Genomic DNA, 22,370 nt, shown 5'->3' on the forward strand with positions numbered 1-22,370 from the left:
AAAAAAAAAAATAAAAGAAAAAGAAAGAAGAAATTCCCCGGTTTCACTGGGCTCTTTAAGGCTTGCTTACTCCATTTTTCTTCTTTATTGTCTTGTCCCTTCCTTTCCTTCTGACCTCTTTAGAGGAGCTAGTCGCCGTTAGCATCCATCTAAACATCTATCTAGACACCTCTTTACAGTGAACTGTCATTTCTTTTTGAGCAGAATCACAATGAAATTGCTGGACTATTGGCTCACACTTGGCTATTTAAATTCTTTCCATCAAAGGTCAGTGAAGAATCTTTAAAGAACTTCAAGGAAATGAGATTTTAGCACAAATTCCTATTTTCAAAGAGGAATTGCTTTTCTAAATTGCTATGGAGACATAGAAGGGAGCTGATATGCATCAAGAAACCCCACTTCATCCCTTTTTCTTAGCTGGTGCCTCCTTTGCTATTACATCAATCTCTGATTTTGCTTTAGAACTAATTATTTCATCTCACTAACCAGTACAAATCTGTTAGTTGCTGTTCGTAGGTAAAACAATTAGTTATTGTTCATTATGAAAATGAGACAGCATTCATTAAGTTCTGGACATTCTGTAGAGTATATGGCATTCTGCAGAGACTCAGCCAGAATCTACCATGAGTGTGAGACAGATAACAGGAGCCTTTATCAGAATGACCAGAGCCTAGGTTTCTCTAATGCAGCAGTTCTCAACCTGTGGATCGTTATCCCTTGGGGGTCAAATGGCCCTTTCACAGGGATCACTTAATACCATTGGACAACACAGATATTTACATTAAGGTTCATAACAATAGCAAGATTGCAATTATGAAGTAGCAACAAAAATAATTTTGTGGTTGGGGCAATAGCACAACATGAAGAACTGTCTTAAAGGGTCCCAGTATTAGAAAGGCCTAGAACCACTGCTCTAATGTGTGTGCACTATTATTTCAGGTTTAGAACCACCGCTCTATTGTGTGTGCTATTATTTCAGGGCTAGAACCACTGCTCTATTGTGTGTGTGTGCTATTATTTCAGGGCTAGAACCACTGCTCTAATGTGTGCACTATTATTTCAGGTCTATAACCACTGCTCTAATGTGTGTGTGCTATCATTTCAGGCCTAGAACCACCGCTCTAATGTGTGTGCTATTATTTCAGATCTAGAACCACCGCTCTAATGTGTGTGCTATTATTCCAGGTCTCAGAATTCAACCCTTTGATGTTCACGGGCGTGATCGAGTGTGAGAAGCCAAACAACAACTTGAGTAGGTTTCGTGGCTGCATGTGAGTATCATGCATCTTTTAGGGTTTTCTCAGTTTCCTTTTAGTAAACCATACGCGCACACAGAAACACAGACTCACGACATGCTTTTGGATATTCTTTCGCACATACACAACTTTTGGCTGACCTTGGAACTAGTTTCTAACATCCTGTCAGCAGTATTATTAAGGAGTGCCTGGCTTTCCCTCTGAGAGGCTAAGGAACATGACAAGGGACAAGAGGCTTACGACTATGTTACATGGCCTCAAAGCAAGGGAAGTCAGAGGGCAGAGGCCAGGCAGGAAGAGCCGGGATAGAAATGCGTTCCTCCTTGTTCATTCTGCCATTGAACGCTTTATTGAGTACCTGCTGCGTGCTGGTCCTAGCCAGCGCACTGACTATAAAACAGTCACAGTGACTGCCTTTGTGTTTGTTTCTTCTAATTGGGATAAAAGAGATTGGTGTGTACAATATCTCAGTCACCTTCTTTGCTCCTAAGCAAAAAGACCAAAGGTGGCAATACGGCCTACGAATGGCCATGTGTAGTGATACTTGGCAAAGCTGGGTCATGGGTACGTGGAGCCCAGGAGCTTACTCTACCATTTGGTCTGCTCTCACGTTTGTTTGGAAATTTTCCTAATAATAGCAACACTGCTAGTGTGGGGGAAAGATTGGGTGAGAGCAGCATGGGCAGGGAATTGCGGAACTGCACGGCAGGGCTGTTAGCAATGGTCTCTTGGAGAACGAAGCAGGTGATAAGGATCTAAGGACACAGGGCTCAGGCTACCGTGGCATGCATGCCGCTGTGAGGGTAGAACTCACAGACTTAGCTCCCTGAGCATCCACATGATGGCATTGTCCAGTGCAGAGCAGTCTCCCCTCATAAATGGACTTCTGAAATGGGCCTTCTCTCTAAGAATTCCGTGCAAGTCCCTGACTTGCTGATAGTATCCGGCTGTGTTCTTTAAATCAGTCCCTACCACTCACCCCTAATGAGATCCTCAGAAGCTAGAGACACCAGCTTTCTCTACCACTGTCAGCTGACTCCAAAGTTCCCTCATCAGTGTAGGGCTAAGCTTTGCCCTTCGATATGAGCAGAGAGAAAGTTGGCTCGGGTCGCCTCTGTTCAGCTAGCTAACTTGATCACATGTATGTGCTTATTTTTTATTTTATTTGTGTATATGTGTGTGTGTGGGGAGGAGTACCCACAGAGCCCAGGTTCCTTAAAGCTGGAATTACAGGCAGTTCTGAGCAGCTTTGACTTGTGTGCTGGGGAACCAAGTCAGGGTCTCTAGAAAAGCAGAAAAAAAGCAGGCTTAACCACTGAACCAAACCTCCTCGGCCCCATATGGGATGATCTTTGAAACCATAGTCCAGTTGAGTATTTGCATTTGCCCATAAAAGTAAAGACACTGCTTGTCTGGTTGGTTGTCTGATATAAAATTCATTTCAAATTGTAAAGCCAGTTGCCTGCTTTCCTGTTCAGACTGTCCTGTGACTGTGTCTTTATGTGGGTGCCTTGATGTTGAATGCATTTATAATTGACATATCTGCCTGTGTTGTTGCTTTTTAAAATTATAATCAGAGTTTATGTTGGTGTGTGTGTGTGTGTGTGTGTGTGTATGTGCGCATGTGCGCGCCTGTGCACAGGCGCACGCCACTTGGGCAGTTTCTTTGCCTCAAGCCTATCTCTCCCCATAAGTGGACCTTTGCTACTCTGCTCTCTCGGTCGCCATTCTTGCCCCCACGTAAGCATCCACAGAGCCATCCTACCTGCATGTCGTAGAGCTGGTTACAGCCTCCCAGCTCCTGGGTAACTGCTGGATGCCTGTGGGAAACGCAGGCTGCTTATTGGGGTAGCTGCCTTGTTCTCATGGATGGCTAGTGCAGGGACTGTCGTCACCTCATGTTTTAGTTACTGTTCTATTGCTGTAGGAGAAACCATGACCAAAGCAACTTAAATCATTTAACTGGGGCTCTTAGAAAGTTGTCCATGTCCATCATGGTGGGGAGCGTGGTGGCAGGCAGGCGGGCAGGCGCTGCAGCCATGGCCAGTAACTCACATTTGCATCCTCAGGCGGGAAGGCAGAAAGAGAGTGGGACCACGTACTTCTTCCAACCAGGTCACACCTCCTAAGCCTTCCTAAACAGTCCACCAACTGGGGATTGAGCCTATAGCAGCCATTCTCATTCAAACCACCACACTCCCATGAACTAGAACAGCAGAAACATTGTTAACAGTTGAACTGTTTCAGTTCCTTATCCTCTCCGGCTAGTGTTCAGATTTGTGTGAAACTTGTCCAAGAGCTTCAGTGGCAATAAACAAACTTTAAAGTAAGCTGTAATCATATCAACTAGGCTCCTCAATGTTTGCGGTGCTTTCATTGACCATAATAGAGATCATTATCCCTTCAGAAAACGGAACACTGGCACAAAGCAGTTTGGTAATTTTCACATGTATTCAAATTAGATGAGCAAAAACCCGGCCAATGTTTTATATCAAAGAGAAGTCTGCCCATGGTTCAGCACCCCAGACATTATCCATTATCTCTCATTTTATCCATCCTGCCTGTGCCAGCCAGTGTGCTTGTAGGTGTGGATGGAGTTCTCAGACTTATGGAAGTAAGAGGACAGTTATCTGCACAGGGATGGAGGGGGCTGGGAACCTGTAGGGCACAGCATAGATACCGGATCAAAAGCTGTTGTGTTGCCTCCACAACAAGGCCCACGGACCCGAGAGCAGGAATGACCCCTAGGTGGAATTCTCTATGGTCAAGGGACAGAGTCGATCAGTTCTCCCTGACCAAGGAGGCGCAGGAAGTTGACTCCCTGTCCTCTGCTGCTTCCATCTACTCCTGGCACCCTTCCCAAGTCCTACCCAATAGACGGTTGGGGCAGCAGTCAGCATTTACTAAGTTCTGAGGGGGACAACAGGGTACAAAATGTAATAAGACATGAGGATCCTGGCTTGGGGCCTACAAGAGAGGATGTCCACGAGGCTGTACAACCGAGCCCACACTATAAAAGAGGACTCCTCTTTGCCAAAACCAGCACAAGGGGAAAGGGCATTTCCATGGTGTGGCTGCCAAGAAGGGAAAGCCTTCAAAGGAAGCACACAGCCTCTAAAGTTTATTCCCAGTGGAGCATAGTGTGTGCCTGTCCCGAGAAGTGGACGACAAAGCCAGCAAGACTGGGCTGCAGGCTCCTGCAGAGAAATTTGTAAAACCTGAATCTGAGCAGTGCTTTAGACATGGTGAAAAGAAAATGCTTTGGGTTAAAAAATTTAAACTATTTTGTAATAAATTATAACATGGAGGTCTGATCACTGAGCTGTTACAAAAGTAGAGCAGGAGTCCAGATCACACATTTGTAGACAGGTTGGTATAGAGTTGTAGCAGGCCAGAACAGATTGAGGGCCCTGATGTCAAAGACTATGCAAGCTGATGCCTCTTACACTGCAGGGCTTGGTAGACATTGCCTGAGCATTAAATCCTCATCATCCCCCCCCCCCCTCCCGTGTCTGTTCAACTGAATGGCTTTCCACCCCTATGCCATGGATGTGGTCGCCAGTGCTCACCTTTCTCATACAATGCAGATGAGCGCTCCCGACAGCAAATGAGTTAGAGTTCGGGTTGGAGAGAAAAAGGCTGAATCAGACATTTTTCTGCTGAGCACTGTGGCTTCTCAGGATCACTAGAACATATCAGTCAGTTCTTCATGAAGTTTTCATTTAGAAGAGCATATTTAGACGAGCCACAAGGCCTGGGGACTTGCACTAGACCAGTCCATCTGAGGAGCCTAGATTAAATGGGAAAGGATAGGCTTGATTGCCAAGGGCAGAGTACTACAGAAGGGCAGACTTGAAGACAGGTTTGTCTGCTCAGTCTGCAGCCTGGAAGGCTGAGGCCAAAGTGCCAGTGTGTTGATATCTTTCAATCTTTCACTGTTTGGCTTGTGGTTGGCCAGCTTGTCCCTGTGTCTTCCCATCACCATTCGTGTGTGTGTGTGTGTGTGTGTGTGTGTGTGTGCCTGTGTGAGAGATTGGGTTGGAGACTGTTCTAATGACCTCATTTAACCTAATTACGTTCTTAAAGGCCCTGTCATATCTTGAGGTCCTGGAGATTGAGACTTCCACACATGGATTCACAGGACAACATAGTTGGGCCTGTAATCAAGAAGTGGGTGCGGACGGCAGCTTGGTGTGCTCTCCTCTTGAGCATCTCTGGAAGTGAGTCCCACGTCTGTGTCTGCTCTACTGTTGATGAGAGCACCCAGCCTCTGGAGTTCAGGGCAGCCCACCAGCTACTGAGGGCTGGGCCCACTGGGCGATGCTCTTCTCCCTCTAAAATGGGTTCTGTTCTCATGGGAGTATGTCTGGGCTGCCACATCTGCTGCCTGTTCCGGTAGCCATGGACCTTATCTAGGCTGGCTCAACCTCTGGTAATAAGCTCTCTTTCCAGTTGGATTGATTTGAAATCACAGTGTAGGAGTCAGGCGTACTGCTCAGATTTTAAGTTGTACTTTCCTAGCATTTTGAAGACCTAGATTTCATCCACTGTACAACACACACACACACACACACACACAGAAGAGAGAGAGAGAGAGAGAGAGAGAGAGAGAGAGAGAGAGAGAGAGAGAGAGAGAGAATCCTTAGATCCTCAGTATCTTGGAAGTTATTCATAGAACTCTTCTCCGTGAATACCAAAACTCAGATATTCAAATCCCTTATATAAAATGGCATACCATACTGTTTGCATATAAACTATACATAGTCTCCTGTATACTCTAAATAATGTGACTTATAAAAACAGTACAGGGTAAATAATTACGTATTGTATTTTATAGGAGATAACAAGAAAAAGAAATCTACCTGTTCACTATAGACAGTTCCTCACCCCTTGAGTCTGAAATACTGTTCTCTCTGCTGAGTTCATCTTGTTCCTAGAAATTATGACTGCGGGCGATTATTCTTCATGGCTATGCAGAGAAGTCTTTTCCATGTTCAGCTGTGCCTAGAGAAACATTCACAGGAGAGATCCAGCATGGAAGTTCCCTCCCCGGGGCAGTAGTGGGGCAGGGCTTTGTATGTAGCTGCCCATACAGAGATTGAGGCTTAGCTTCAGTCTGGGGTCTCTGTCTTGGGTTTGCTGGTGTGAGCCGTCGATCGGCACAGGGCTGACTGGAGCCCATACAGAGAATGACACTTAGCTTCATTCTGGGGCTCCTTATCTTGGGTTTGCTGGTGTGAGCCATCGGCACAGGGCTAACTGGATAGTCCCTTGAGTGTCTCTTTGTGCATGCGCTGAAGAAAAGCTCACACTGGGGTGATTTATATTAATTGCAACAACTTTAAATGCAGCAAGCATTTTAGCTTGGTTTTGTCTAGTTTATCTTCTTCACTGAATAAGGTATTGATTTCCGCAGCTCACGTGTCTGTGTCCTTGTAAGAGCTGGCAGGAAGGAAAGACTCAGAGGTCTGAGCTGCCAAGCAGAGACATTTGGGATGAGGGTGGAGAGAAGGATGTCTGTGGTGGGTATAGAACAGTGGCAGGTGGCGGTATATCGGGCTTCTGGGTCTATCGCAGCCTAGTACTACTGCAAACTTCATTAGCCAACACGGGTCATTGGGCCAGGAAGACAAGTTTTAAAGTAAATAACTTAAACTTGGATAGTCCTTCTGGATCTATCCAGCACTGAAACAGTTTGTACCACGCGTGGCTTTAAACACACCTCAGATTGAATATGTTAATATCTTAATAACTTTATAAAAAACAGAAATAAAATGTTACCAAAATCTGGGTTGAAGAGGTGGCCCAGTGGATTAGAGAACTTGGAAACATGAACACCTGAATTCCAATCCTAGGACCCATGTAAAATCGGGTGTGGCCACACACACCTGTGACGCTAGCACCGGAGGAGGAGGTTGAGAACAGAAACAGGATCGCTGCATCTGCTGGCTGCACAGCCTGGCTGGAGAAATGATAAGTGCTAGCTAAGTTCAGGGACAGATGCTGTCTCAAGGAAATAAGACTGAATGCTTGAGCCGGGCAGTGGTGGCGCACGCCTTTAATCCCAGCACTCGGGAGGCAGAGGCAGGTGGATCTCTGTGAGTTCGAGGCCAGCCTGGTCTACAAGAGCTAGTTCCAGGACAGGCACCAAAGCTACAGAGAAACCCTGTCTCAAAAAAAAAAAAAAAAAAAGACTGAATGCTTGATGTCCTCCTCTGGTCTCCATGTGGGTAACTATGTACACATGGCATCCATGCTTATACCACGTGCACAGACAAATATAATGGTGCCAAAATTAATAGCATCCTTTCTCAAGGCCTGTGAATTCTGTGATAACATAAGGCACTGAACAGTGTTAGCATTTCTGACAAAGTAGACATGTGAGCCACCATCCAACAAGACTGTCTGCCCCGTGACTACCAAGTTACCAAGTTGGTCCCCTCTGTTGTCAATCCCCAATTAATCCTGTGCAAATCCGATAAAAGCAGCATTGGGGCTGCTTCTGTGTGCCCAGTTGCTAATTGAGAAGCTTCCTCTCAGCTGTTGTGGAGACCCACAAGGACAAGCACCCATGCTGGGAGACTTCTATACCCTCCCCTGTCCAGCAGCCAAGCTTCCTCGGTCCGTCTGGAAGTACTTGTGCAGCCATGTGACATGCCATGGTCCATGTTCCTCCACAGCATCCACAGCAATGGGGAGAAGGCTGGGCTGCATAAGGAAAACTTGCTGCTTCGAGGCTGCACCATCAGGAACACAGAGGCGGTGGTTGGCATTGTCATCTATGCAGGTAGGCACGGGCTAAGCCTTAGACCGCACATGGCCACACGGTGCTGTATGCTGTTCAACATTTCTTTCTAATGCTCTCTGATCCCAAGGGTTGTGAATACCCATTGTAGAACATTGTGAAATTTATGCAAACAGAAAAGTGTAAAAGCAAGGGTTGTTCTAATAGCACTTCAATCCAATAGAGTTTTTTGGTGTTTATACTTTTACCCTCCCCCCCTTTTTTGGCTTTTTTTTTTTTTTTTTTGCATTTTTGTGTATTTCTTTCCATTCACGTCACAGTTGTGATAACGGTCCTTTCATTGTGCATCCTATTTTGAGCGAGGTTCCTAGAGAGCGGTAATCCAGCATAATGGCTTTGCGGGATCCAGTCATTGGCCCCTGTGTTCAAGAGACAGTTACTCCATATCCCTCCCGCCTCCTCTCCAGGACATGAAACCAAAGCCCTACTGAACAATAGCGGTCCCCGCTACAAGCGCAGCAAGCTCGAGAGACAAATGAACTGTGATGTCCTCTGGTGTGTCCTCCTCCTCGTCTGTATGTCTCTATTCTCAGCGGTTGGTAAGTCTCTGAAGATGAGCCCCCCCCCTCCAGCCTACAGGCCAGTTTGGGGGTGGGGATTATCCTGACTCCACTAGACAGACCCAGCACCAAAAGGTCAAATGCACCATTTTCACTGATGTGGATCCCAGGAGTGTCTGCATCAGCATCAGTGTGGCCACACAGAGGCAGATGGGCTCTGAAGAGTAAGGTTCTTTTCTGAGTTGATTACTGCTTGGATGGGAAGATGAATCCATCCTAGTGATAGTAATGTATCCAGCAAAGAGTCGGCAAGAGTGACAAACCAAGCTGACAACAGGAGAGGCACACATGACAATGTGGCTGTATAGAAACAGAAAATGACCATTTGTGTCCTAAGGGTGGGGGAGCATTTATATAAGCTTTTCAGGGATGTGTTTTTTGAAGCTCCAGCCCTTGACTTCCATCTTGTTCATGGTCAACTGTCAGCATAGACCAGACAGGTATAACATGGTTTTGAAACATGGGCTCGGGTGATTAAAGACAGAGCCGTGGAGAACACCAAAGAGTTTTTGTAACCAGATAGGTGTGGGACTGAGATTAGGAGGAAACATGCATAGTCCTTGACTTCTCAGAATCTGTAATATGACAAAGTTCAAGTTCCAAGAAGAGACCTCGTGGGCAGTGTTGAGTTTCTGCTGCTTTTTCACCAAGCGGCTCAGGACTCTGTTTTTGTGGCACCCTGATGGTGAAATCTTTCTCCTACCACATAGACAGTTTCTATAGCGTGACCAGTGGTGACACTCTGCATCATCAACAGGAAACCTTGGGGTGTGGTTGGTGGTTTCTTGCTATGTTGTACAGGATGGCCTACAGTGTTTGATCCTCCTGTTGCAGCTTTCCAAGTGACATGATTACAGGTACTTAGTACCACACACAATTTAAGAAACTCTCAGCCGGGCGGTGGTGGCACATGCCTTTAATCCCAGCACTCGGGAGACAGAGGCAGGCGGATCTCTGTGAGTTCGAGGCCAGCCTGGTCTACGAGAGCTAGTTCCAGGACAGGAACCAAAAGCTACGGAGAAACCCTGTCTCAAAAAATCCAAAAAAAAATAAAAAATAAAAGAAACTCAATTTGAGCCAGGCGCCATCTGCCCATGGGCTCAAGAATACTATGTGTGGTGCTTTCTTCTGTGGCAAAGAAAGCTGATCATGACAATCTTAAATTTTTCATAATTTTCCCCAAGCAGCATTCTCTCTTTCCTGTCCGATGAATGATGCCTCTCTTTGAACGTGCACAGGGCATGGATTGTGGGTACGGCGCTACCAAGAGAAGAAAGCGTTGTTTGATGTTCCTGAGTCTGACGGCAGCTCTCTGTCTCCAGCCACGGCCGCCCTTTACTCTTTTTTGACAATGATAATTGTTCTGCAGGTAACAGTATTCAATGCTGTGTGGTAATTACTTTATCTCCCTCAATGGAACTCAAAAGCCTTGCGAAGAATGTCCTACACACTTCTCATCTTAAAGACTCACGAGTACTTGTTGCCTTTTATTCTCTATCTGTAAGTTCTTTCTTTGGAGACTTTCAGGTTGATGCCCTCCTATGCTTTTCTTAAAATGCTGCACGAGAGTTGAGCTTTTACCAATGTTTCCTTGGTTTTTATTATTAAGATTATTATTATTGTTGTTGTTGTTGTTGTTAGTAGTAGTAGTCTGTGATTGAAGAAAGGCCTCATGCATTCTAGGCAGGTGTGTAACCATTAAACTTTATGCCCTTAGTTTTTATCATTTTAAAAATGAAATTTTATCAGGGAGTAATCTTTAAATTTACAGGAAAATTCCAGACTCTAATGGAGAACACCCACTTGTGTTTCTCACCTAATTTCCCAGACTCAAGTGTGTTATACTAGTGTAGTACTCTGAAGCACAATTAATAGAAACTCAGAGAGAGAAATTGGGGTTCAACATGAAGATTCGAAAAGCCAAGCAACCATCCACTGGCTCTTACCTCAACCTCAGTCTGAAAATGGAAATCCTGCCACCGGGAATCTCAGAATGAGTCTGAGACTGAGAGCTGTCTCCTCCCATTTTATAATCCTTTCTAGGTCTAGAATTAAAGGCGTGCACCACTACCGCCTGGTTTCTATGGCAAGCTAGTGTGGCTGCTGGGATTGATGGTGTGTGTCATTGCTGCCTGGTCTGTAAGGCTGGCCAGTGTGGCTGTTTTACTTTGCTGATCCTCAGGCAGGTTTATTTATTAAAATGCAAGAGAGATGGCACACAGTACTCCCCCCAAAAGTAGGAAACCAAGCTGAATGCTTTGCTGTGAGCCAGACCCCATGCTAGGTCATTCATTCCCAATGTCTCTGCAGATGAGCCTCTCTCCCAGGATTCATTGTGATGATGTATTTTACATCAGTCTTGGTTTTCAGTAGCAGCAGCATGCATCGACACACCTCCCTGCCTGTAACTGAGTGGCAGCACCCAGAGAGGCCTGTTAAAGAGGAAGGACAGCCACAGAGCTCTAAGGGGCAGTGAGGATCACCTCTAACCCTCTGAGAACAGCATGACCAGAGATCTATCCAGCCTCATCTAAGATATCCCTGCCTCTTACTGCCAGTGCTTTCTAGAGTGGGAAAACAGTCTCCTTTGACAAAGTAGTCCTTTTTCATCAATGCAAATTTTGGGCTAGCCTTGTGTTAGGATAATAGTTTGTCTTATTAGCATAATTAATTTAGCAGGAGGAAAACCCAGTCAGTCAGAATATGATTTTCTGGGTTCCTAAATATCAGTTCGATGCTATGAGGCTACCAGTAAACACTCAGTTCCAGAAGGCTGGACTTGAAACCATAACCGGGCATTTTTTTTTCTCCAGCCATCTTCCCTTTGCTCTCTGTTGCATAAGATCACAGAAATTGTCCTGCCTCTGAAACAACTGTTTTTATTCCACGGCTGCCCCCTGGTCCGTGGTCACATCCTTAGGTGATAGACAGCTCCTGCCGCTGGGGCCCAGGGGAAGCCTGAGGGAGACTGCTATATTCGGAGGTGACTTTGCTCGTGAGGACTCTGACTCTGCCTGTTCTCTTCTCTTCTCTCTTTCCTTTCCTAGCCCCTCTCAAGCACAAGTTAGTCTCCAGGCCATCGTTAATCCTTCCAGATACAGGAGTGGATTTCTGCTCTGCAATTGCACCTGCCTAGGCTATTCTAGTTTAAACTCTTTGCCAGCACTCTAATCCTTTCCCAATAGTGGCTTTAAGGCAACCTATTTAAGCTCTTAAAGGTACAGTACAGTTCCTGCTTCCTTGGTCATTTGTCATTTAACTCCACTGCTTTCACTCCCCTGCTCCCCGGTTCTCACAGTCGTCCATCCTGTGTGTCTTTGTCTTGTAGGTACTGATCCCGATCTCCTTGTACGTGTCAATTGAAATCGTCAAGGTGTGCCAAGTATACTTCATTAACCAAGATATAGAACTGTATGACGAGGAGACAGACTCACAGATGCAGTGCCGAGCTCTGAACATCACGGAAGACTTAGGGCAGATACAATACATCTTCTCAGACAAAACTGGCACTTTAACTGAGAACAAGATGGTCTTCCGAAGATGCACCGTGTCTGGCATAGAATATGCTCATGATGCCAACGGTAAGTTGGCAGAAACAGAGGCCTCCAGTGTGGCCCGGATGAGAATACTGCTTTCTCCAATGCTGCATGGTCAGGACGCAGGAAAAACTGTTCACGGGCTACAGTACTCGCACGTTTTCAAGGAAGGATAAATCCTTGGCGATCACTTGGGAGCCCGGTGCTATTTATAGAGTGAGCTGACATTGCCCTGCTTGATGCCGTGTCTGGAATGATATGCATCTGTTCTGGCTCATTTTCTGTCTTGCGAGCTCAGCAGCCGGGCAGAGCATCCTTGAAGTGCTAGTTTCTGCAGTGGCTTTACTTTGTCCCAGGGAGGGACAGAGAGGTTTTTCTGTTGTCACTCATCTATCTTCCTGCTATCGCCTAAAAAAATTCTCAGATGGGCACTGTGTACTTTACACAGCATTCTTGGCCTTGGAACACAATGTCCATTGGAGACTGAGAGAAATGAGTCTCTTTGCTTCTGGTTACTCGGGCAGCCCCGCCTCCTGCCTCTCCTTTCCTTATCCTTTGCTGCCTCCTTCCTTGCTAAAGGAAGTCTCAGGAAAAGCTCCCCCTTGCCAGGAGGAGATGCGATGAAGGTGCCTTCAGAGCAGCCATATTTCTAGATAATAGCCATTTTCAAGCCCCCTTGCTTTGCAAACAGAATTCCCTTCTTTTCGATAGAAACTACAAAGAAACACACACTGCCAAGGAGAATGGGGGGTAAAATGGAGGAGTCAGTGAATAGCCAAAGATGTCACTACTGAGCTGTCTCTCTAGCACCTAAGAATTATTTGATGGCCACTGTCTTCCTCTGTATAGTGTTATTATAGTAGAAGGCCTAGGTATCTACCTGCTTTTTAACATTTTTTTTATTTGCACCCCAAATAAACAGCTGGTGCTATTTTCTGTCTTTATCCCTCTACTCTGACTAATTTCCTGACCCCATTCCCCTTTCTGTACCTTATGCTCTAACCCTCCGGCCTCCTGTCCCCTTCCCAACTGCTCAGCTTTGTGACTGGAGTATGTTCCCAGGCATTGTCTTTGCAGCAACCTGTGGAGCTGGGGCTCAGTTCCAGGTGGATGGGAGCAGTTTGAGATCCTGCACACGGCAGTGCCTTGAATCAGTGCTGATGCTTTCTCTTGGTGAGGTGGTACCTTTCTTAATTAGCCTCATGTGCATGGATAGCACATTTTTTATGGGTATCAAAACAAAGCATTTGTATCCTGTAGATATGTATAGTTATGATTTGTCAATCAAAGATAATATTAGTAGCACAATTAACAAAATAAAGTTGGGATCTGAGACAGATCCATGGGGCAGAATCATAGATTTAATAGAAGTCAACTGCTAAGGTAAGGTTAACGGGTTCTGTCACTTCCAAAGGACACACTGAAGCATTTGAGGAATGAAACAGTCTTCATGCATCTTCATGATACGATGTGCAGAAATGCCAACACTGGATAAATATCATCTTCAGTCGGTCCAGCCCATGGGTTGACCCTAACTATGAATACAAATCTGAACCACGGCTCACATGTCGGAGCCATCCACAGAGATTATGAGCATGTTCTTCTCGCTTCATGCCCGGATAACCGACAGCTAGTTGGCAATCAGAACCAGCCTCAGCCCACAGTACGGCAGCAGTGGCTGCTGCCGGGCTCCACAGCTTCAGAGAGAAGGGGGAGGCATGAGAGTTGCAGGTTGTCCCTCTCCAAGTTGGAGCCAAGTCAATACACAATGCCAGAAAGTGGCAAAATCACATAGCCAGGCACTGCTCCTCCCTGCCGCCCAGCCAGCACTCTGGGACTTACATCATTGGTAAACAGGTGGGCTGTTTGGCACCCTGCTACGGAGAAGGGCCTGATGATGGTGGGCAAGCATTTCTTCCCTTTCCCTGTTTCTCTCGTCGCTGAAGGAAGGCTGGTGATTAATAGAACTGAATTGCTCACACGGCTGACTAATCCCACGAGTACCCACTTCCTTGGACAACTTTCAGAAATGCCCTGATATTAGGCTGCCCTAATGCTTCTACCAAGTGCTCTGTTGGCATTTGGAATTCTGGTAAAATGCTTGGTTTGGAGGAGTAATCCTGAATAGGTTCCTTATTGCTCACCCATGACTCAGAGAGTCATCCCAGCCTGGCAAACCTGGGAAGATTTGTTCAGAGCCACTGGCAAGAAACAGTGGTACGAGCTCTTCTTCATACCATTTTCCAAGCACCCGTGTGGATGTGGGAGTCCTCCTGGGCAGTGGCTCCCAAAGACTCAAGCTCAGGATCATAGTCAAGATCCTCTTGGACAGAGCCTCCCTGGCTGGGTCCAGTCCTTGGTTACACGCAGCCAGCCTGTGCAGTCTCAAGAGTGCGACACTTGCTCATCTCAAGTACTCCACTGTTGACCAGTACATGGAGACAGCTCCCTAGCCCACATGGCCAAACGCCAGGCACCTACAGTGGTGCCTACCTTCCATTTCACATGAAGATTGCCTCATTGTCTTGAGGGCCCCAGTGAGGCAAGCCACCCCAGGGCAGGGGATCTCTCAAGAACCCCGGTGTGTTGTTAGGCCTGTACACTGCCCTGCCTTTTAGTAGACCAAACCATATCTAAGCTGGAGAGGGAGGGAAGGTCAGTTGGGAGTCCAAGTCTGGTTTAGTAAGGCAATGTAGTTACTGTACTGTACTTGACAGGATCCCTAGCTTTGGAATCCCTTGGACCTGGGTGCCACCTTCATCTCCTTTCTCCTGTGTTGTGTAACCTTAATAAGTTCCTTAAATTCTCTGACATGAGACTTGGTCTTCTTACCTGTGAAAGAGTCTGTCATTAAACATGATAATAAAGCTGAAATGTTCTGCTGCCTTCGGGTTTGTACAGTCAGTAACTTCATGGAGGACGCAGATAAGTCGGGATGTTGTAGTAACTTTCCCAAGCCCCTTGTCAAGTGAAACACTAGGTACAGCCTTGCCATCAGAGAGTGTGAATGGGATGTTCCGTGGACAGATCATCGTAGACCCTACAACATGCTGAATTGACTAAGCCTGCCCCCATGATGTCTTCCATTGTGTCCCTGTCCCCATAGCCCAGCGACTGGCCAGGTACCAAGAGGTGGACTCAGAAGAGGAGGAAATGGTGCCCAAGCTGGGCCCATCCTCCCACCGTGGCAGCACCGGAAGCCACCAAAGCATCCGTGCCACTCTCAAGAACCAGAGTATGAAATGCCACCGGCGCTCAGGCAGTCGAGCTGAGGCCAAGAGAGTCAGCATGCTGTCAAAGCACACTGCCTTCAGCAGCCCCATGGTGAGTGCAGGCGGCGTGGGGCTCTCCTGCCGGGGGAGGGGGAGCCCATCATTCTGCTCTCTTCCCACTCTCATTTTCTCTAATAATCAAAATTCTCTCTTTTTAATCACAAATAAGCCCACACTTGGCTGTGCTCCATGAACAGAAGCAGTCTGGCCAATCCCTCTCTCTACCATTGTATCTTTCCTAAAACACCTCTTGTGCCTCTGTGCCATAGTGTCTGCAGCTGGGTGGTTGCCAGGCAAGCTACCTAAAGAGGTGACAAAGAGGAAGGCTAGTCAAATGAAAGGAACAAAACACCGAAACGAGATGACATGTGTGAAAAGGCAGAGCCAATTACCTGCCCCATAAAGTTTTAATTAGATGAGCGCAAAGCAAATTTCTCTCTTGTCGGTGGCTAATGTGTTTATGGACCACTGCCATTAGGCCAAGAAATTTCTACATGTAACAGGTCCCGAAGAGCTCCTTTGACTTCTGCAATGTTTGAGGAACAGAGAGGAAATCCTTTGTTTTGAATTGTCTCATTCTTTTGAGACTTTCTTGATGGGTACAGAAGCTACCATGTAAGTCCAGGTATCTAGAATTGTGGATGTTAATCATTATGTTCAGATCTGTGATGTGGAAGGACGATTCTGGGAGGCAAGAGGAGGACCACATTGGAGCATCCAGCATTCTGCAATCTGTAACGAGTACATGAATATTCAAGCTTTCTGACCTAGCAATTTAGTCACTCAGTCAACAGTTACTATAACAAGTTTACCAGTATGCTATTCATACCAGCAGAATGGTGGAAGTTAAATAGCCAGTAGCAAAAGGTACCCAGATAATTATAGTACATTCATCTACTTTGACGATGGTTTTTATATGTTCCTATATAATCTTAAGCTGTGGAAAAGTTCATATGATGGGCTTTGAGAGAAAACTGTCAATTTATTGTCACTTTTCCTATATACCATATTCATTATGTAAAACATTTTAATTATTTGAATGTAAGGAGATGGTATCTCAAGGAAATGTAGAGATATGATTTTCAAAATGTAGATATTATTTTGTGGGGCAATGAAATACAGACTGTTCGAGTTTGGAGTTTTTACAGACTGCTCAAGTTTTGAGTTTTCCTAGACTGATAGTATATCTTATTTTTATCTCCTAAGAAGTATATTCACATATATCAATTTATTTCACTATGTAAGTATGTTATACAATTGAAGTTACATAAATGAAGAGCTGTAAAGTGGTATGTCCGTAGTGTGATGAAATTCTATCCATCCCTTATACAAATTCAAGTCTGCTTAAACAGTTAAGTACCCAAGCACTTGGCAGGTTACCAGGTCCAACTCACCATACACTCTTTTCTTCCCAGGAGAAAGACATTACGCCTGACCCCAAGCTGCTGGAGAAAGTGAGTGAGTGTGACAGGTACCTGGCCACTGCCAGGCACCAGGAGCACCCTCTGGCCCACCTCTCACCTGAGCTCTCTGATGTCTTTGACTTCTTCATTGCACTGACCATCTGCAACACAGTGGTAGTCACATCTCCAGATCAGCCACGGCAAAAGGCAAGCTCTGCCACATCCCTGAGACCCCACAGTGTCCTTGACACTCTCTGAGGCCTGCATGGAGACTCTTAGTCAGAGTGTTTCCCTGTCCTGCAGGAAGCTGCTCACGCACCGGTGGTGCCTCAGGCTGAAGTGGGTGCTAGAGGGGCAAAGCGGCCATCAGGCCGCAGTAGGTGGGAGGACAGCTTGTCAGATACCTTGTGGGCCTAGGATGGAAGGGGTGTACCCAGAGACCACTGAGTACCTAGCCTCAGGGGTAGACATGTGACTTGGAGGAGCCCCACCTGCCCTGGCACTTCTGAACCTCTTGGCCTTGGGTAGCGTCAGAAGGATTGTTACCCAAAGTGACTTTACCCAGAGAGCCTCAGGCTTCCAGAATCATCTAAGGGGGATGATAAAGATGTCTGGGGTACAGATTCTGGGATAAGATTTGTGAACTTTCAATCCTGACTTGAAGCTTTAGATAGGTTATTTTCATCACTGTGCTTGGGTATGTGATCTGGGCCATAGAGTGGTGGTGAGGATATATGGGAAGGTCTCAGAGTCGAGTTTTGATATACAGAAGATATAAGGTGATAATAATTAATACATTCATCATCGTCCCACACAGTGAAGTGGATGAGAGCGATTCAGTCAGAGGTTACTTAAGGTTGTGGAAACAGCAGTACCCAAGTTGGGTTTGCTTTGATCCAGGATTAAGGGCCTTTTGGAGAGAGGAGGGTTATATGAAAAGGCCTTCTGTGTGTCGTAAGTGTTCCCCTAAGAATTGTGGTCATGAGTCAGGCTGCTTAATGAATGCCCGTGAGCCTGCCTGTTCATATCAGGCAAGAAATGGATGGAAATGCTGATCGGGGTTGAGTGTGTGCGCCAGACCTCACCTCCACCAGCCTCCACTAATGGAACCCCGTGGGGTGAGCAAGGTGGACCAATGCTCCTACTGGAGCATTATATCGGGAAGCTGTGCTTTTCATTCTCACGACTTCAGTGCGGTGAGGTCTCAAAGGTCCTGGAAGATCCCAAGTGGGCAGTTCTGTGCAGTTCAGACCGTAAGCAGAAGCTGCTTCCTACTGTGGTACAAGCTTCCTAAAGCATCCCTTACCTGGCTTTGGGAACTTTTATCTCAGAAGCATTAAAGTCTTCTGCCATGTACAAGTGTTTCCTAGGTTACCCTCTGCCTAAGAGAGAGAAGCCATATAGCAGATGTCAAATAAGCAAGAGACTCCAAGGTAACTGTGGCGTGTTTTGAAAGTCACATACGCTGTCAGGTCCATGGAGGGTACAGAATATTTAATCATCCACCTTTGGATTGCAAATGAACATGTTTCTAGATACATTTCTGTTCCTGCATCTGAGGTGGGGGTGGGAAATGCCACTGTCAGGAATATTTGGAGCCACTCTGTGCTGCCTATTTCCCATTCAGACATACAGTATATGTAATCATTCTAATGGACACGAAGTATGGACCTATCCCCCATCAGACATACAGTATATGTAGTCATTCTAATGGACATGAAGTATGGTACCATGGAAGAAAGTAGGCTTAACATGCGTGAGGGCCTGGACTCAGTCCCCAGAACCAAAAGAATCAAATAAAAATAGAAATACTCTAGGACCAAAGGAAAAATGTTCTTGTCATAATTTAGGCCTGTGCCTCACTTTTCCTAGTGCCTAGTCTAGCTGGAAATTACTGTGGTAAGTCACCGCTTTGGTCCCCAAGGATCGATGATAAAGTTTTAAGAATTTTTACAGTTCCATTTTGCTTTGTTTCAACATTTGCTTCCCCCCCGCCCCATCTTGTTTTCTGTGTGTATTTTTTTATTATAGTCTTTTTTGAGAATTCTTACAGTGTATTTTTACTACATTAATTCCTTCCTCCAACCCCTTCCGGACCCATTCCACTTCCCTACTCTCTCAGTTTTTGTGCGCCTTTCCCCTACCCCATTTTAAAAACTGACCCAGTACAGTTTGTGCTGCCCATATACTCATGGAGGTATGGCCATTGCTGGAGGCTGGTCAACTTAGCAGGGGCCGCACCTTTCAAAGCGACTTTTCCTGGCCTCTCTGGAAAGATATCGGTTGCCAATGGCTTCTGACCTAGAGGTGGGGCTTCATGCCCCTCCCTCCATGCTGGATTTGATCTGCCTGGAGCTCAGGCATAGTTCAGCTTTCTGTTGTTTGAACATTTGCACTCAAAGTGTGGTTCCCTTTCTCTGCCGTTAGTCTTGGGAACCTTTAACAATAGTCCGTGCATGGCTCCTTTCTCTTGTCTTAGTGATGCTTGTTCAAACTTCTTAGTGATTTGGATCATAAATCAGTCTATTAATCTGCTGAGAAAGATTCTTTTGGGTTTAGACATGTGACTTGTATATAAACACACACACACATATACACACACACACACACATATACACATTCTTTTGGGTTGAGACATCTGACTTGTATATTTTTATGGACACAAGTCCAAACAATAGTCTCTTAAGTAACCAAGACTGAATTTGTGATTCTCCTGGCTCCGTCTCCTGAATACTGGGATTATAGGTTTGATGCACCATGCTAGTCAAGTGGCTTTTTAATTGGAATGTGGGTGGAGGAAATCGGCCCAATTTTGTGCCAGGTATCAGTGAGCAACTTGCTCCTCTGAGGTGCTTATGAAGAGTGCGGGGGTCACGGAGATTCTTCTCACCTGACTTTGGACTCCTTCTCTCGCAGGTGAGAGTGAGGTCGGAGCTGAAGTCCCCAGTGAAGACGATCGAAGATTTCCTTCGCAGGTTCACACCCAGTCGCCTGGCTTCCGGTTGTAGCAGTATCGGGAACCTGACTACCAGTAAATCCAGCCATAAGTCTGGATCTGGTTTCCTTCCCAGCCTGTCACAGGACAGCATGATCCTCAGGCTGGAGGAGAAGCGAGGGCAAGTGGCACCGGCCATTGCCAGCAATGGCTATAGCAGCCAGGCAGCTCAGGCGGAAGGCTGGACCCCAGACTGCAATTCAGAGAAGTTCTCTGGGGAGCAGATAAGTCTGGAGGAAGAGGAGTTGCGCTATGAGGCTGAGAGCCCAGATGAGGCTGCCCTGGTGTATGCAGCCCGAGCCTACAGCTGCACGCTGGTGGACCGACGTCACGACCAGGTGTCAGTGGAGCTGCCCCACCTGGGCAGGCTCACCTTCGAGCTGCTACACACGCTTGGCTTCGACTCCATCCGCAAGAGGATGTCAGTGGTGATCCGACACCCGCTGACCGATGAAATCATTGTCTACACCAAGGGGGCTGATTCGGTGATTATGGATCTTTTGCTGCCGTGCTCCTCAGGTAACCTGCCTTTTCCTCTCCTGTGGCACCCCAGTGCCAGAGAGGGCATTTTGAGAAATCCTATCCAGTTAAGTAAAGGAATTTTCATGAATTGCTTCTGGAGATCCAGAGATCTGGAGATCCCAGGGCTCCAAGTGCCAAGGTTTTATACTGCTGTGAATTTCTGGGGCTTTTGCACTTTGACCCAGCCCTCTTTTGTCCTCTAGCATAGTAGGGTTGGAGATCACTTGGGAAGCATCACACTTTAAATATGAACAATGAAGCTTTCCATAAAGAGAAGGGTTGTTTCAGCTCAGACTTTAGAGGTTACATTACAGTTGGTTGACCTTACCCCTCTTAACATTGTGATGAGGGTGTCATTGTAGGCTAACCTAGTGAAACAAACCTCCACTCTCATGGCTTGGAAGCAAATTGGAAGGGAGTGCAGTCCAGGGCCAACTGGTCTGTTTGATAGCGTGTCCCTGGTGATCTAATGACCTTCCATCAAGGTTCAGTCTGTGGACAACATCCACCCTCTTCCGAAATAGTGGGACCAAGCATTTAGCTTATGGCCCTTTGGAGCATTCAAGTTGCGTTACCATTGGTCCACTTCAAAAAGACATTTAATGCCCATCCATGCTAAGGCTGTCTCAGAAACAGATATCATTGAATAAACTGGACACTATGGACTGATTGCTGCCATGTCCCTCCTTTTCTCCTAATATGCCACAGAGGAAGAAGCATTACTGGGGCGGCGGGCACTGTCAGGACATTCACTAGAGGGTGAAGAAGGAACAGGCAGAGGACCAGGGATGGTGGCTGCTTAGTGTGCCCGAGGATTTTCTTGTCCAGCATTTGCAAGGCAGGAGAGTATTTAGCCTTTACAAGACCTATTCAGAACCAACTTTAAGGTCAAGGTTGGGGGACCTAACCTCTCCTTTGCGGAGACTTACAGCCCCTTCCGCTCAGTGGTGCAGCCCTAACGCAGGGCAGGGTGCACCCACATGCCTTGTTCCTCTTTGCTCCCTATCGTGGGCCTCAGGAAAAAGCTGCCATCTCCAGTTAGCTGCAGATATTAAGAGCAGAACTCAAACCCCTTACATCCTGGAAGGCCCAGGTAATGACAATTATATCTCAAATTCTCAAGTGCTGCATAGCAAGTAGGACAAATAAAAATAATTTGCTTGTGTGCATTTCCACCTTCCCCTGGGAAACATTGCAGTGGGTTTGTGTAGCAAGGGTGTGTAAGTATAGTGGGTAGTTAAGACTGAGGCAGTGAGGGCACCAGGAAGAACAGCCTTAGCATAGCACTGGGGTCTCTATGAACTCACCCATCTGGACATGTGGCCGTGTACATGCATTCATCGTCCAGCTTTTAGTTTGAAAAAGTTAGGCAGGTGTGGAGAGGAGCAGACTTGTGACCGATGGCCAGCTGTCGTCAGGAAGCAACACCCAGTGGCCAAGCCACTTTGCCTGTGCACAGATGGTGATATCAGGAGGGTAGACAGGACTCTGAGCTGGATGTAACCCACCCACCTTCCTCAAAGAGCTCCCCATACTTCACTGAAACCATCATGAACTGGCTGAGCGGTAGTGAATGTGACAGGGTTGGAGGAGCCATGTGCCAGTGTCAGCACACTGTTGCAAGGAGGTCGCTTGTTTGTCCTGGCTACCCAGAACCGAAATAATCACACAGAAACTCTATTAATAATTAAATCACTGTTTGGCACGTTAGCTCTAGCTTCTTATTAGCTAACGCTTACATCTTAATTTAACCCGTTTTTATTAATCTGTATATCACCATGAGGTCATGGCCTACCAGCAAAGTTTCATCACATCTATCTCTGACATCTATCTCCAGCAGCAGATTCATGGCATCCCCTGACTCCGTTCTTCTTTCTCCCAGCATTCAGTCCAGTCCTCCTCACCTACCTAAGTTCTGCCCTATCAACAGGCCAAGGCAGTTTCTTTATTCATTAATGGTAATCACAGCACACAGAAGAGACTTTCACATCACCTCCCTTTTTCTGTTTAAATATCTACTT

General features: G+C 46.3%; 1 protein-coding gene across 2 annotated transcripts in view; it reads left to right on the forward strand.

Moving 5' to 3' along the window:
• Positions 1–22,370, forward strand: part of Atp10a (ATPase phospholipid transporting 10A (putative)) — a 160,740-nt gene that overhangs the window by 111,438 nt on the left and 26,932 nt on the right. For both annotated transcript variants that reach the window (XM_057756452.1, XM_057756450.1), the window contains exons 3-10: positions 1,186–1,271; positions 7,937–8,043; positions 8,469–8,600; positions 9,860–9,990; positions 11,950–12,202; positions 15,264–15,481; positions 16,845–17,039; positions 19,749–20,346. In XM_057756452.1, coding sequence (XP_057612435.1) covers positions 1,186–1,271; positions 7,937–8,043; positions 8,469–8,600; positions 9,860–9,990; positions 11,950–12,202; positions 15,264–15,481; positions 16,845–17,039; positions 19,749–20,346 — 1,720 coding nt within the window. The remainder of the gene's footprint in view (positions 1–1,185; positions 1,272–7,936; positions 8,044–8,468; positions 8,601–9,859; positions 9,991–11,949; positions 12,203–15,263; positions 15,482–16,844; positions 17,040–19,748; positions 20,347–22,370) is intronic.

Source organism: Chionomys nivalis, chromosome 23 (assembly GCF_950005125.1).
Source record: "Chionomys nivalis chromosome 23, mChiNiv1.1, whole genome shotgun sequence".
NCBI classification, from domain to species: Eukaryota; Metazoa; Chordata; class Mammalia; order Rodentia; family Cricetidae; genus Chionomys; species Chionomys nivalis.